The sequence below is a fragment of the Ambystoma mexicanum genome, chromosome 6p (assembly GCF_040938575.1).
Source record: "Ambystoma mexicanum isolate Mex_15411 chromosome 6p, UKY_AmexF1_1, whole genome shotgun sequence".
In the NCBI taxonomy this organism is placed as follows: domain Eukaryota; kingdom Metazoa; phylum Chordata; class Amphibia; order Caudata; family Ambystomatidae; genus Ambystoma; species Ambystoma mexicanum.
The window spans coordinates 151,506,935-151,523,926 of record NC_090935.1 but is presented as its reverse complement, the minus strand read 5'-3'; the positions used below and the strand labels follow the sequence as shown (position 1 = coordinate 151,523,926).

General features: G+C 44.7%; 1 protein-coding gene across 1 annotated transcript in view; it reads right to left on the bottom strand.

Annotated features, from left to right (window-relative positions):
- Positions 1-312: 312 nt before the first annotated feature.
- Positions 313-16,992, bottom strand: part of LOC138510706 (BOS complex subunit NCLN-like) — a 426,819-nt gene continuing 410,139 nt past the window's right edge. Inside the window, exon 14 of the mRNA XM_069626473.1 lies at positions 313-4,638. Coding sequence (XP_069482574.1) covers positions 4,579-4,638 — 60 coding nt within the window. The 3' untranslated portion in view covers positions 313-4,578. The remainder of the gene's footprint in view (positions 4,639-16,992) is intronic.

Sequence of the window (16,992 nt, the reverse complement as noted above, 5' to 3'; positions counted from 1 at the left end):
GAGTTCGCAGCAGGCCAGCCCAGCACTGCCCTAAAGTACGGGGCAGCCCTACTCGTTCACGGGGAACGCCATACAGCTAGATCAACTGGTTACACTCTTACATGTTGTAGTTGCAGACCTCCTTCAGTATATCCCGACAGTCTTTTGTATTTCCACTCTCTAAAATGATATTCTGATCCCAAAAAAGAAGTTGGGTGACCATGTATGAGCACACGCCTCTCTATCTCCAGTGCCGCTCCTGCAGCAGATTTTCCACCGCCTCACACCGTCACCGGTCCGTTGTGCCCCCTAATCCGGACCACAATGTGGAAGTAAGCGCTTTTTTTGTATTTATTTTCATTGTGTCACACCGTTCATTACCAACTTTTCACATTTCAAAAACAAAGAAGAGAAAAAATAAATAAATAAACAGAATACATACATTTGACGTACTGTGTACATAGCACACCCTTTAAAATAACTATACAAAATTCATGAAAGGAAAAGAGACATAAAAAGCCACCTGGTCTATCTTTATCTGTTAGTTCTCATAACTAACACTAGCTTCAGAGGTAACAACAGTATTATCAGTTCTCCCACGCCTCAGTCAATTCATAGTCAATTGCCTGCCGTAACTTTACCAAAGCGGTGGCTCTGGATGTAGAGCCTCCTCACACTCCATTGAGCCCAAGCCCCTCAGGCTGTATAGCTGCCAGGCCACAGGCACGATGCGTGTAGTAGCTGATATTGGCCAATGGACCCAATGGCAATGATGGATCAAGTGAACACACCCCTTAACCCAAATGTACCCCCCAAAAATAGCTCCCAGGTTTTAGCTGGGATTGGATTTTCCAGGGCGACGTGTTGTCGTTTGTCTCGACTGTCAAATATGCCCCACACCCCCTCACTGTCATCCTTCCTGACCACATCATATTTTGCCCGCCAAATTCCTTGCCTGAGGACACGTTATAACTTTGCCATAAGGGCGTGAATGTTTACTACTCTGTTTAAACACATGCCCTCTGCTTCTAGTTAAAAGGTACTGACTTGCTGCTAATGGTAGCGATACTTATTCAGGACGGCGTGATCACTAAGATCAGTAAAAAAGCACCCTCTTCCAGTCAACGCTAGCACATAGTCCACTACTTCCAGATAAATAATCAATAGAAATGAACACATCACCTGGCCGTCTTGTCTGAGCGGGCGGCATATCCCCTATGGCGGAGCCATTAACGGCCATAGGAAAGCAGATCCAACTGCGTTCAGCTTCCTATTAGAGGCGGCTAGCAATGGCATAGCGCCTTTATCAGATACCGAACAATCAATGCAGGGTGAATTAAGGTCACCACCAATAAAGAGATCTGGATCTGATGACCCATTGTTATTTGATACCATATCCACGGGATTACACTGAAAGATGATTGGCTCATTTCCCAGCCCTACCTCAGTATAATCGTGTGGACGCACGAATGTCGTTTGCGTGCCGCGTACACTCTTTTTTTCAAGGCAACCTTGGAAAGGGAGAAGGGACCACACATAGCCCCTTCTGCCTTTTCCAAGGTGGCCCTTTTTTATTTTTGTCCCATTCATTAGTATGGAGCAACTTCCAGTATCCCGAGCCTGCAGGCCCAAGATTACTATTGGCAATAACCGCCTCGCCGGCAGGCTATTCCCACCTAATGTAATGCTCTGGGTCCACTGTAACTTGAGGCCCTGGAGGCATTACCATAGGTGGTAATAGCACGCCGCTCGGCAATTATTGCCACAATAATGCATACAAATAGAGCGGAATACCATCAGTGCATCTACTGCCAGCGGGACCATCAAGATGGATCACCAACATATGGTACCCGCCTTCACACAATCCCACTTCAACAAGCAACAGATTTTGGTTCCTTTAAAGTGCTGCTAATTGCTAATAATGCCCACTGTCTCTTTTGGTGAAACCGAGGCTGATCGTGCTACCACCTGCTCCACCATGATTGTTTGTCCCTGGGATTGGTTTGAAATGAAATGACAAAGTTGCAACAAAATTTTGAAAGCAAAATGAATAGCCTCATTTTGCAGATTTGGTGCTTCACTCTCTCCAGACGTACGGGAATTACTGTGTTCCTCGCAGACTGCATGCACTTGACAGGACGCCGTCTCTTCACATAAAGTGTCCTCAATTAACCCTGTCAAACATGGAGAGGCCGTTTACCAATTATAGATGCACTAGAATTTAGAGCGACCAGCTATGGAAAGTTACTCGCATCAGCTTGAAGCAGCAGGCAAAGGTTGAGCAAGCAATTATTGTTGTCAATTTCGCATGAGTCATTTCCCTCGCATGCCTGTGCACTTGTATGAAGAGGTATTATTTCCTTTATGTCCATATCAACAGTATTCCGCGTCATTGCCTTAAAGAATTTTGTAATTTTAGGGACCCCTTATTCGGCCGGTCGTTGCTATGCCTCGCTTACCCATTGTGCTCATGCAGCACTTTAGACATTTTGTTTTTGTCCTCAGATTGTAGTTCATTTTTGCTGGCATCGCCAAGCACACCGGGAGTGGATACAGAGATGACTAAACGATCACATTGGACAAAGTTTTAAGAGCTTTCACTAACCCACCGTCCTTAGGAGAGCATGGGCGGCACCACACAAGCCTCTTGATCTCGCTGAGACTGCCTTACCTTTGCCAAACTTTTCAGAACGCACACGCTAATGTGCACAGGTGCAGTGATTATGCTGCCAGCAGCAGTCCACCACGTTGCTGTTGGACTTCCCCAGGTGTGAGCAGTAGAAAACAGGTAATCGTCAGCGCCAGGCAGAGAGCCAAGCATGTACATTTGGACCCACCTGGGCGTCCGCAGCCTGAGCGTATTTAATTCGGTGATAGGCAACATTTTTTGGCTACCAAGAAGCACTGGCAGGCCAACACATTTCCATACAAAGGTATCTCGTTTTGACAGCACCTACGCTATGCATTGTTACAGTACAATCATTTGAACCACCAGCTGCTGTAGAATCTTAGACCTTTGTAAACACAATGCTATATATTCTGAATTACAGTACAATGCATTCTCTTAATCCCCAATTTCAAATCAAGACACCCCCATATTCTGAATTACAGAACAATGTATGTTCTTAATCCCCAACTTCACCTCAAGACACCCCCATATTCCTAATTACAGTACAACGTACTCAACTTCACATCAAGACACCCCCATATTCCTAATTACAGTACAATGTATGCTCTTAATCCCCAACTGCACATCAAGACACCCCCATATTCCTAATTACAGTCCAATGTGTGCTCTTAGTCCCCAACTTCACATCAAGACACCCCAGTTAGTTTTAGTTCATATACTCAGATGTGTCAAATTTCTCCATGCCTTGCGTGAGAAACAATTGTTAATCGTCACGAATATACCCCCTGACCCTCCCCGTTTTAATCCAGTTCTAAAGATACAACACAATACTTCCCTGTGTGCAACAAAATGCTGCCACTTGCCAATATATGTATGCATGCATCAAACCAACAAGTACAGGTAAGTAAGATCCATCCACAGCAGAAGCAGATTGAAGGGTCTTCCCTGTGCATGGCCATCAGCTCTTTTAGCATTTAAGCCTTAATAGGCCCATTAATGTCTCTGCGACTTGACACAGACACAAGCGCACTGCAATAAGTCTCCTCTTGTTCATAGCAATATGTGAAATCCTTCAGCCAGCCAGATTGAGTAACGGGTGGGCCTCGCATCAAAGCTCTGGCCGCACGGCGACGAGCAGGTAGTCAAACAAGATCCACAATTCTTCAGCCTGGCAGGTGCACAGAGCATCTAGTGGAGGTGAAGGATCCATAGTCCCTCAAGGCTATACCCGAGAACCTCATACGCCGGAACTGGGGAGCACATCACAACCAAATCATCAAAGTCAGCCCTGGCAGTTCCATCTACCACATATATCCGGGACACTGCGGAGAAACTGTGTTGCTTACTAGCATACTAGGGGTGAAGGAGAACTGGAGGATCATTTAAAATATGCGGGTTTCCCCCCGCATATATGTAACAATTGACCTTCACAATTCGGTCACTTGTGCAAAGGTCAATTGTAGTTCGAACAATTCGTATACAACCAAATGATGGGATTCCACAGTTCAAGGGAATGAGCTATGTCTGCTAACATATGTTAAATCTACTTATCATCAGAGATAATGGTGTGAAGGGCTGCCTCCTACTTTAGCTTAGCACATGCTGAGGTAAGGGTGATAAACTGTGGACCCCGGAGTACAGCCAATGCACTACCCTCTTCTAGAGGACAACAAACAGGTGGCTTCAGTGGGAATGCTCACATTGCACACTACGCAGTCCCCTCAAATTAAGAGTCCCAGCGCCGGGGTACCACCCTGGTGATTTGATGATGTTCCCATCCATAGAATTGAGAACCCTAAGAGGTCTCTACTCTGTACATAGGATGCTTCTAGGACTGATGGCTAATTGTCTTTCCACCTGATTACATAAGTACATTCTCCAGTCTGGACACAGAGTGCATGCTTTCTTCATCATGGGTGTAAAGAGTGCAATTGCTCAAGTCCTCTTGCCATCTCTAAGTTATGTTCCATTTACTTTATCTTCGGTTTCAATATCACTTGGATAAATCTGCTATACATTTGACTAAAACTCTGAAATAGAAAAAAGACATATTAGTAAAATGACATTTTGTCAATTGCCAACACAGACAGAACTGAAAGAGATAGAAATGGCAAATAACATTTTGTGGAAAATTTGGATATCTTTTATAGAAAGCTGTAGAGGGTAGGTGGGGGAACACCATGCGGCCACTGCTTGCTGCACCCCCAACAATAACAAGTGGAACAAGCAGCAGCTCAATGGCTCTGCACCATGGTATCCTGCACCGAACATGACACCAGAATGCTTGGGACTTTCACACAGCACTGACATTTTGGGGTAGCCAGTCTAGCCATTTTTTCTTTGGCATGACATTTTTTACAGCACATTTTTAATTAAGCAGCATAATAAGTGTTATTATATGGCTAGATTGGCATCTTGGTGCAGCCGGTTTTACGATTTCTTACTGTGCTATGACATATTTTACTCAGCAGCTATGATAACGCAGGCATGATAAGTGTGACTGGCATTTGGGTGCAACCAATCTAGCCATTTCTTACTGTAGCATGGCATGCATGATATGTTATATTATCTTATTTGTAAAGCGTGACTGCAACTAAAAAAGGTATCCTGGCACTGAGGGCTCTCAAGATGAGAGTCTGACTACTGGCAACAAAGAAGACGGAACCTGAAAAAAAGAAAATCAGACAGCCACCGCAACTAAGAATTAAACAAAAACGTTTTCAGATTTTTTCAAAAAGAAAAATGCTCCATAACTCTGAATGGGCAAAGGAGGAGCGTTCCACAGAGTATGGGCAGCAGAGAAAAAAAGGCCTGCCACCCATAGTAGATTTACGGAACTCGGGGCTTGACGCCAGTATAAATTAGTTGACCGAAGATTCAGTGCAGGAAAATATCTTTTAATTTTGTGGCAGAGGTAGAAAGCTCCTCATCCATATGTATTATGGCATGGCTAAAGTGGTATTTTAATGCTGCCAGTCTTGCTATTCCTTGTAGTGGTATGGAATTCTTTTCTGGGCCACACTGATAAAGTAAGCATGATAAGTGTTATTATGTGGAAAGTCTGGCATTTTGGTGCAGCCAGTTTGGACAGGTTTTCTTATTGTTGCATGGCACATTTAATGGCAAAGCAAGTAGGAGTTGTCCTTACATGGGGATACTGCCATATATTGGCAGAGCAAGCCTGGACTTCATGTAGCCATCATGTATGGGTACAGGCAACTTGAAAATGTTTTTAAACTGGCATATTTTGTGGGCAATGACATCATGAAAATGCATTTGGAAATGCTTGGGTGCACTGGTGTTGATAATATGCAATACTTTAACTCATTATTCGAAAACCTTTCCCAGAAACAGAACCAGACACCACATATTTGTTTATTTATTTGTAACACGCCTTACGCATTTGCGCAACATTTAGACAAAGACGAACATGAAAGGTAGACAGGACAACTAGGTTGAAGAGGAAGGCACTGCCTAATTCCAGGTTACTTGAAGAGCAAGGTCTTCAAGGTTCAGCAAAATGCCAATGTGTTTTTCTCTAATCTCAGAGCGATGGGAAGTGAATTCCGTAGCTTTGCAGCTTTTACTGGGAAGGATCTACCCCACCGCTTAGTGCATTTGAAATGTAAGCAATTAATCTGTCCCATGTCTCCCGAATGCAGGGATCTGCAGGGACATACTGAGAAATGAAAAGCTTCAAGTAGGAGGGCGCTATTCCAAAAAGACAGCGATGTACGATGGTGTTGGATTTGAAGACGTTGCGCTCCGTCACTGCCAACCAATGTACGTCCCTCCTGTCCAAGGATTGTGCTCACCTGTTGGTTTATTCTTAATGATATGCACTGTTTTCTATTGTATGGACATCTAGCAAGACAGGAACGGTTTGCCCCTATCAGCAACGTATTGCTGTAATGAATGATATGATAGGTTATTTATAACGCGCTTAATACCCACATGCTTCTAAGCACACACCCGGGGATCGAACCTGTGTTGCTTTGTGACGTCTTGCCACCAAGGCGAGCACGTTGCCCTGAGTTGTCCTCCAGGGACATCCTCGATAGGATGATTGCACGTTCAATGGTGGCACAATTTATCTCATTGACAAGAGGTCTCATGTGACTAAGCAGCCAGACGTAATACTGGCAGTTCCTGCTGATCTGGTTCACATGTGCCTCTGCACCGAGGGAGGATTCCAGTGTGTTGCCTAAGGTGTTCACCTTGCCGTGTTCTGTGATGACGCTGTTCTTAATGCTGAAGCTTTTGTAATCTTCACTCAGCTTTGCGCGAGCCTGCCAGGAGCCAGAGATGGGCAGTTCCATTTTTCTACTGTTTAAACACATCCAGTTGGTGCCCATTTAGGAATCAATGGTATTATAGAGGCTTGTAAGGTTGTTCGAAAGACCTATGCCCTTTGGATGGTTCAGGCTCCCTCGCTATGCTTGGTCACTCTAGAATATTTGTTGGAAATGTATCCTTCCAATTAAATAATTCACCAGTCGCCACTGGATGATGGCTGGTGAGTGAGTGGGTAGAAATGTGTGCGTGCAAGGCCGCAGTCTAGGCAAGGGACATTGGAGCATGGGCGTTATGCTTACATTTTACTGATACTATTGGGAAACTTGAATGTTATTGCATGGACAAGGGTTTGAGGTGGAGGGTTTATAGCACAATGGGGCAGACGGTGGATATTTTATTTCTGTAGCCTGGCATTTTTTACTCACATAAGGGTCAAGGCCAATTTGATGTGTGTTCTTACATGGGGAGGTGTGAGGCACTTGTGCAATCTGCATGTACACATTTTCTTACTGAGGCATTGCACGTTTTAATGGTGTTGAGGGAAAAGTCATCATGATGAGTGGGTTGTGGGTGCAGGCATTTGTGCAGCCAAACAAGGTAATGGTTCCTTACATTACCATTGCATGTATTGTGGGATGTATTGACCCACTTTGCTATACTATGCGGCCTCACTCTGATATCTATGGTGTGAGAAACAGCAAAATGGTGGCAAAACCCTTGTGCGCACCAAAACCTCCAAGACCGTGGTTTCAATACACAAAAAGATAGCTGCACAACCTGCCACCCATGGTGCATGGGTGGCGGAACAGTGCACATGCTGCAGAAAAAGTGCCAGTGGGCTCCATGACAAGTAAACATGGGGTACCGAGGGAGCAGTAGCGCTTTGTCAGTGAAACTCCAAAATGTGCCTGTTTATTACATTTATTTTGATGCTGAAACTCAAAAATGCCTGTACAAAACACTGTGCAACACTCAAAATCTTGCTTGGCGCTAAAATCCATTTAACCTAAGGAAGCACTGTGAATGTACAAAGTCCTGAAATGTTAAGAGCAATACACCTTGTCAGCAAAACTGGATTGCCTGTGAATGACAGGTCCTGTCAAAAATCTGTGTGCAGCCACACTGGGCTATCTGTGAATGACAGCCCCTGTCAATTAGGCTCTCCTGATTAACTTTAAAGTTATCTAAACTAAAAGTCTGCCTGATTAGCAAATTTAAAAGGACGGTTGCTGAAAGGAACGCAGATTTCAGTTGTTTTTGATCCCACAGGTTTAAATCTAAGAAAGTAATTTATTTATGTCAGCTGATGCAACAAGTTTGTTTTCTGATGGATTTCAAGTCAAGAAATTAAGAATAAACTAGCCTGGCTGGGCCTGCCAGAAGTCCCAGCGGGAGGGCATTCCTGTCAGCAGATACTCACTGATATATGATAATTGAGGGGTAGGACAGACTTTTGTCTGCAGCCAGAGACTTAACAATGGCAGATCCTCCAAGCCAGGAAATGGACGTGTCAAGAGGTTGTAAACTTAGCTTGCTGATGGAAATCCCAAAAGGTGGGGGCCACTCCTTGAGCTCCTGAGACAGACAAAAGGTGGACCATTTGCTGTTAAAGAATATGTAATGAACATTTTTAGACTCATAACTTGCTATCAGAAATGGTGAAAAATATAAAAAGGGCAGAGTGTTAATTTAATTGTTAGCCCTACATGTCAAAACGTGGAGGAAATGTGTAACATATTCTGAACAGGAATGGCAATATATGTGGTTTTATGGGAACTGTATTTATGCTAGAATTGTTAAACTTTGCACACACATTCCTATGGCAAACACACATATTTGTAGAAATTTGGTGAAAGTTCGGAAAATGTTTTCATGGAGAAATGGACAAAATGCTGCAAAAAGGCGAAACAAGATCTCACAGCTGCAGGATTTTGAGGAACAGGTACTCAATAATATATGTAATCCTTGTATGTGATTTTTGTAGAGGTTACAAATGTATAAATATGTACTTAGGACGAAATTCAATTTTGATACTAGTGGCTCGGGAAGGTTTCTAAAGATTGTAAAAACCAAACCATAAAACTTGACATCATCTGTCCTTGATCCAATCACTCGGGTGCAAGGCGAAGATGAGGATCTGATCCAACCCCATCCCAATGGATGTATGGGCAAGCTTAGTGAAGCCGGCCCATACACCCATTTTTGTGATGTCATTTGAAAGGATAAATAGAGACATCTGACAACATATACAGACTCTCTCTTCTGATGCCAGCGAAGCACTCTGATCCAGCATTCAACATCCAGCTCTTAACATCCTTCAAGATCCAGATGCCAAAGACCAGGCCAAGCAATAGCTGAACCATTTTCAGCCAGGCCTCAATCCTCAATTTATCCTCACAACCCAGTGTAGCGCTGTGGTTTGGGAAAGCATCCTGAAACTAGCATCCTGAAACTATTTTGACTTGCTACCATAATGCTTGCTTAATGAACTCGCAATTCCGCTGGTCTGAAATATCCAGGAACCAGGAGGGCAGATCCTGATTCCCTGATAGACCGATCCATTGACCAGAATCTTGACAGGCCTAAAATCTTAAATCCCAGTGGATTGTGAGTATTAACTGGACGCTAAAGAACTATTGTATAACTTGCATTTTCTTTTTCCATCCTACACTCTCAACTATCCTTAATTCCATAACCAGTAACAGTGTCAGAATCTTTAGTGCTATTCCATCCTGTCTATTTGCTAAGTATCATTTTCATAGTCATTTTTATTTGTGTAACTCTGATCCAAGAATCCCACTTCGAGTGTTTGGACTGGTTCCACCGGGGAAGGTGATGGGGATCTGTTTCTGAAGTCATGAATCAGTCTCAGAGCTTACTTTGTCCGTACTTGGTTGTTTAGTCTGAACGCTCTAGTCTTAAGTAAATGCATTATCCATATTTTCTGATTTCTGAACTGAAGTCCTTGTCCAAATGTGTGCCTTAATTTTTGAAAAACACCTCTCACTGAAACCTCCAAAACTCCCTCAGTTTTTAAGATAGAAATGAAATTTCAACTCCCACTTATATCTAACATCCTTATCTACATCCACCACTCACAACCGCAGTGCAAAACAGTGCGAATGACTCGTTATATAAAAAATCGCATAAGTAAAAGTATGCCGCAAATTTACGTCTTGAAAAAGTTTTACACGTGTTAATCGCCTTTAAATTATTTCCCACTTTGACTTTGAGATTCCAACTGTTTTCTTTTGATTAAATCATTGCTTGTGCTTGCTTGCATCTGTTCAAAGTGGCTCCAGTAGAAATGTATCATCATTTAAGCATTTTTGACCATATTTAGTGTTTTTGCTCAGCCAATTTCAAAGCCACCCTGACAGTTGAAAATTCAAATCCGTTTTTCTCTTTTGTGTAAGGGGGGAAGGTAGGAGTGATATTCTGTTGTTCTGTATTATTCCTGAGTACCTGCTCTCTCCTCATATCTATTTAAATTACCTATTGGTGGGTTGAAGGGTGTTGCAGGGGGCCTCTAACCATGGTGCTATCTATTCCAAACCAAACCAAACCAAAAGTATTCTTTTCTCTGCTGCATTCTTTTTGTGTTCCTTACTTTTTCCCCAGTGCATTAAAGATCTTATTCATTGTTCCTGTCACCCCACTGGTGATTGTTGTTACCTATTAAAAATATATTGTGATTTTCATTTCTAAGTAACTAAATAAATAATTACCTTTGCAACTAGCCTGATTCCTGGTTCAGTCTAACCTGGCGGTATTTTGAGAAGGGTGTGATATGAGTGGTGTGTCATTCAGAATATTGAACTTTTAGACAAAAATAAATAAGGGTTTCATTTGCGCACTAGATGCTGGGTGAGATTTGGGTGTGTGCCTGATTGAAATCCCTTACAGCTTGGGGGCTCGTGACCAGGATCCTGAATTTGACATACCACTCGTGACAGTCTAGCACAGCATACTAGCCGGCGGGGTAATACACCTTGTTGGGTTGGCATACTGTGCTACACTGTACAAGTACCCGTCAAACGAAATACTCAAAAGAATTGGGCCTGTTTGCAAAAGTAAATTAGCCCCGAGATAAGTCAGAAGGAAATTAATATTTCCGGAATGGCACCCCCAGTTGAAATTAATATTGCTAGGGAGCACTTCCTGCACAAACTGTTTGTCAGAACAGGATGAACAGGTATGGCTGCAGGAGATAAAACAACAAGTCACTGCAATCGACCTTGATATCTGACAGGACAAGGGTCCATTACATCAAGCGCTTAGCCAGCTGTATATGGCCCCAAAAATAAAAGAGGAGCAGTGTAAAATTGCCAAAATAGTGGCCTACCTGTACCTCCACATAGGAACCATACAGGAAAAGCATGCAGACAATATAGATTTGACACCGAAACAAGGGGAAGCACTGCAGAAAATCCAGACCAATCTGGACTCTGCAGAGCTAAGGCTCCAGGATAGCAAAGAATCTGAAACAGAGGCTAGGCACTATATCGCCAAACTGAAGGAAGATCTGGCTCTCTTGCAGCAAACAAATGCAGAGCAAGACACCCAGGTACAGACACTGCAAAAAGAGTGTCTGGAAAGGTTTGACTCTTTACAACAGAGTCAACAGAAATTGGAGCAGCAATTAAGCTTTAACAGAGCCTGTGCAGAGCAGGTAGTCACCCTGCAAAACCGCCTAGAATCCTTGAAAGAGGAAACTAATACATTAATTATTAAAGACATCCACTCTCAAGAGGAATTTGATGAGGAGCGCCAGAAATCTAGTGCATTAAAAAAACAGAGGGATGACCTGGCTGAGCAGAGGGGCACTCTAAGTCAGGAGAGGGACGCCTTAGGCCAGGAAGTCAGCCAATTAAAAACAAATTTAGAGGAAAGAAGTCTGGCCCTTCAGGAGTTTAGTGAAATTAAAACGGATTATGAAAAGCTACTAGAGCACACCAGGTGAGTGGAGGATGCTCTGGGAAAGAACACTCAGGCCACTAAGGACCAAACTCAGGAGGTGAGTCTCCTGCAGCTAAAATTAGCCCAGTATTTCCAATCCAGTGAGGAAGCACAGCGAGACCATGAGGCTCTCTGTGAAAAAGAATGACAGGCTCCACAAACAGATAGCTGTACAAGAGCAAATCATTGAGACCAGTAAGGCCTTAATAGAGGAGCAAAGGGGTCAGATTTTGGCATGTCATCAGGGAATAGGGGCTGAAAAGAGATGAGGTAAGAAGGGACAGCAAAATCCCTCAGCATAACCTCAGGACCCCTGTCATCCATGAACTCTGCCACCCTCATGACCACTGGCTCATATGAACCAAGGGCCACGGGAATGGTATACTTCAGCACAATGGGAAATAGGGGAATGGCAGATCAGCGTCTCCCAGAAATGGATGGGTCGGGCATCTATGTACAGATCCCCAAATGTTAGGGCTAGCCTCTCTGATCAGAAAGACTCCAGTGAGGGGAGAATCAGAGAATTGGATCCTCAAAAATACCGGCTACCAAGAGATCAGTCTGTCAAATTTGGTGGGGAACTCCATGAAACTAGGCCCACAAAAAGTATCTTAAAAACCACTTCCCAGCTAGGGCAGTTGGGGGGAGGAGTTACTCAGCCAATCCTGGGAGCAAGGGAGAGTCTCAAGACTCCTCTGAGCACCACAGGTCTCAAGAGACTAGGCCCCCACATTCTGCGAGCCATTCCCAAGCTCGCAGAATCAGGGAGAGCCTAGAGGATCAGATAGCCACCTCCTGTAACAGTATTTCTGAGTCTGAGGATGAGTGGATAAGGACCAAAAATAAAAAGGCCAACAAAATTAAGAGGGCCCTACTGAAAGATCCCCTGAAACAAATCAAGGCCATTAGGAGCATCATAACTCCCTATCATAAAAATGTAAAATATTCAGTTTGGGAGCACCTCGAGTTGTATGAGCAAATGATAGATACTTTCTACCTGAAGGATAGCCAAAATTGCATTCAATATGTCAAGTGGACATTTTCCCCTGAATACTTCAGCTTCTTTGCAGGGCTGGAGCATCAGAACCACTCAAGATGGTCCACCTATGAGGCGGCCATTTTAAAGCATTTTTCCATACATAGAAACCCTCAGGAGGCCCGCAAGGCGGCCTACAATCTACAATGTGGGGAAGACCAGGCCCCACAAGAATTCGTACAAGAGTTAAAACGTGCCTTTGCGCAGACCACCTGGAGGGTGCGCACAGACAGTAGGGAGTTCATCAATACCTTCTTTCATGCACTCCCGAAATACATCATGACCCAGCTGGTGAGGGACTTTCATGAGAAGAGATCACTAGACTGGGTCATTGAACAGGCAACATGCATCTATGAAGTGCAGAAACCAGTAGAAAATAAAAGTACCAATAAAACCCCCAAACCAACCAACACCCCTGCTGCTGCTAAGGTGGCGGAGGTGAAGGTTACCCCCATTTTAGATCTGGAGATGGGGGGGCCTAAGAATATTCCTGTGCAAAATCCTCCTAACCAAAGACCCAGAAGGCCCTCGGGTCAATCCCAAACAGGGAGTCAGGGAGGTAACCCCACAAATGGGACTCCTAACTCCCCTGACTATATCAGCCCCCGTTACAAGGGCAGCAGACCCATACTGGGCTATGTGTGGACTCCCCCAGCCCAAGGGGGGGATCCAACCAGGCATCTGCCAACCCAGGAAACCTCCCTCTTAACTTCCCCCAGGAGGGCAGTAATCCCCCAAGTTCCTGTTTGAGTTTCTTTCCCCGGTACCCACCAAACATCAACCTCCAAAACAACCCTTCTTTCTTTTCCCACTTTCCTGAGCCCAGACAGCCCAATCCGGGAGAGGGGAGTCCAAGGGTGGAGGGGTACCACAACTATCCCAACCAAGGGTATTATGGGAGAAGGGACAGTTACCCTTCCCGTGATCAACCTAGGATGGACCAGGGACCCCCGTACCAGCCGGAGCAGGTGTCCCAACTGGAGCCGCAGGTCCAGAACCTGTCTCAGGATCTGGATCACATGTTGAGGGCTCAGCAAAACCCTTAGATGAACATGGCGGCCCAGAACCCTTCAAATCAAGGGTCTGGTACTCCAAAGCAATGGCGGGGAGAGAACCCCGACAATCCACCGGTTCCCAGGGAGGAGGCACAGGGGTAAAGGTGTCATAAAGCCTTAGAGGCAGCTTCCTTCCCCACTTGTGAAAAGCCCCTGGAAACCCAGAAACCGGAACCAAAATCTCCTGCCCCCGAAAATCTGCAACCTAAGGAACAGAGGGTGGGTAGGAGAAATAAAGGGCCTAAAAAGACCCATTTTGTGGAGGAGGTTAGAATCTTCCAATTTGAAGGAGAGGGGTCCTCAGAGGATTCTGGGGAAAGGATCTTCTCCTTCAGGGATGGGGGAACTCCTCCCAAAGAAAAATGGGTCCCGAGAGATCCTGATCCAGACTGGGTAGATGTGGGGACTGAGGCAAAACCACCCATCATTGAACCCCAGAATGACCAGCCAGAAAATCACCTGGCCCAAACAAATTCTGGTTACTGCCTCCAAAAAGGGGGGGAGGGGCAGCCCAGAATCAGAACCAGGGGAGTCCAAAACTCCCCCAATATCCAACTGTCACCTTTTTCTTACAGATTCCCAAGATCCAAAACATAATCCTGCCCAAACTACCCCTCTGTCGGAATACAGAGCAACAAAAATTAACCCACTAATTGGCCCAAAATGCGCATTATTTTTCCCCCCTTGAGGAAAGGAGGGAAGATTATATGCCCCGGTCCAAATACAGGGGCAATGTACATTTTTGGCACTGGTGGACACTGGATACCAAGCCACCCTTCTGTCAAAAAGAGCCTTTGATCAGCTGAATTCAGGGAGGGGGGAGAGATAGCAAATCCCTCTCACCTCTCTTCCTGGACAACTTCAGAACTTCGATGGGAAGGAAATTCCTGTCGAGGGGACTGCAGATTTAGACATTAAAATTTGGCGACACAAGGTGAAACACCCGGTCATAGTTGTGACTCCAAAGGGCACACCATGTTTATTAGGGAATGACATCCTGCATAGATCATCTCCCCTCATAGATTGTGTAAACAAGGTCCTCTGGAACCAGACTAACCGACCAATAAAATTAAAACATAGTGTCAACCATGTTAGTTTAAATGGCACATGCCACATGGTTGAACAAAAACATGAACAAATTGAATTCCATTTCCAAAACCACCAAATCCCTGACGTGACAGTAATTGCAGTAGGACTAAAAACTGGTGATGGAAAGTCCTCTCTATTCCTGAAAATCAACCTTCCTTCCAGTCTAAAGTGGCATTCCACACTGGAAGGGAATACTCTGAAATTCTATACAAATTCACAATCAGAAAATCCCACTGCTATAGTCCAAAATGATGAGAAACCAGCTCAAAGCTTGGCTGACATTCAGAAAATTGGAGAACAGTTGTTCATCCCCATTCAGTTAAATGGGGGGAAGGACTCTGCTCTCGCCCAAGTGTGTGTGAACAACGGTGAGAGCTTCATCAGTGAAGCCATGTTCCGAAAACTCCCAAAAGATCCAGCCATTCCCACATTTAAATTGATAGACAAATGGGAAATGGACCTGGAAACACCCAATTCCAAACATCTCCTGCTTAGCAGCTGTATGCTCAAAATGCCCATAGCCAACAAGAGCATAGTCCATAATTGTTGGGTCGTGCGAGATGTCCCTGGAGCATTTTATTTAGGCAGTGACATTCTCAATCGCTTTGCCATTAGTTTGGACCTAATAAACTTCAAAGCCTGGTCCCGATTAGCGGGTAATCCCATGGACTTTGATGACCCAGAGAAAGCATTTCGGTCAGCTCAATTGCTGCCATATGCAGTTGAAATTCAGATTGGAGAGGAAGTCACCAATCCCAGAACGGACCCGACAATTCACCCTTAAAGTAAAAATTAAAAGAGGACAGAAACTGCAAAATCCTGACACATATGTTCACCTCAATGCCCATTTCCAACAGCAAGGGTTGGGGTTAAACCCAACACCACTAGTCAATACAGAACACAACACCATTCCAATAGTGGTGGATAACAGCGACCTTAGGAGTATCACTCTGGGAGCAGACACCATTATTGGAATGGCGGTTGATGACTGACATTTTTCCATAGATTTAGGTAAAGAACTGGTAGGACCAATATCCAATGACTGTTTTGACAGTGATAGCGACAATGACACAACACCAGACAGGATCTTCACCCGGCATGAGGGGAATTTCCTGGTGTACTCTTCCTGCCCTTATGGTAAGGAAGATGTGACCTGTGACTTCAGGAGGGATGAGTTGATCTTTCAAGTCCACCAGGACTGCCTTCCCCACCTGAAGCCATCAGTCCAAGTCAGTACTTTAACCAGGGACCTCTCCACCCAGCTGGAGGAGGCCGCTGAGATAGTCAAACCAGAAGTCTTTCTGGGCTTCAGGCAGATGGTTGGAAAGAGAGTCAACCTAGCTGATGCCTGTGAGACTCTGGAGAAAAAGCAAAAATGTAAACAAGTTTTCTTAGATTTTCAAGATCTCTTTGTGGTGGACTCATATGACTGTGGTCACACCGACATCCACACAACAATTCCAACGGACCCCGGCATGACTCCAGTGTTTGTGAAGCAATATCGCTTGCCCCTTGCATCAATGGAGTCCCTTACAGAAATAATTAAGAACCTTGAGTCCCGTGGGATAATTCGTCCAGTCCACAGCACCTTCAATAATCCGGTGCTGGGGATTTCGAAACCATACGGCCAGTGGAGATTCTGTGCTGACCTAAGAGAGCTCAACAAACGGGTCCACACTTCCCGATGGCTCTTTCCTACATTGACCAAGGGCTGGCCCAGATCCAGGGGTCAAAGGTATACACTGCCATTGACCCGACCAATGGGTACTGGACTGTGTCTGTCAGTAGGGAGGACCAATACAAGCTTGCCTTTACCTTCGGGGGGCGGCAGTACACTTGGATCCGGAATCCCTTCGGATACATCAAGTTCGGCAACAAATTTAATATCTTTCTGCATAAGGCCATGCCCGAATTGGGTGAAAGGGGTAACCTGGCCTATGTAGATGATG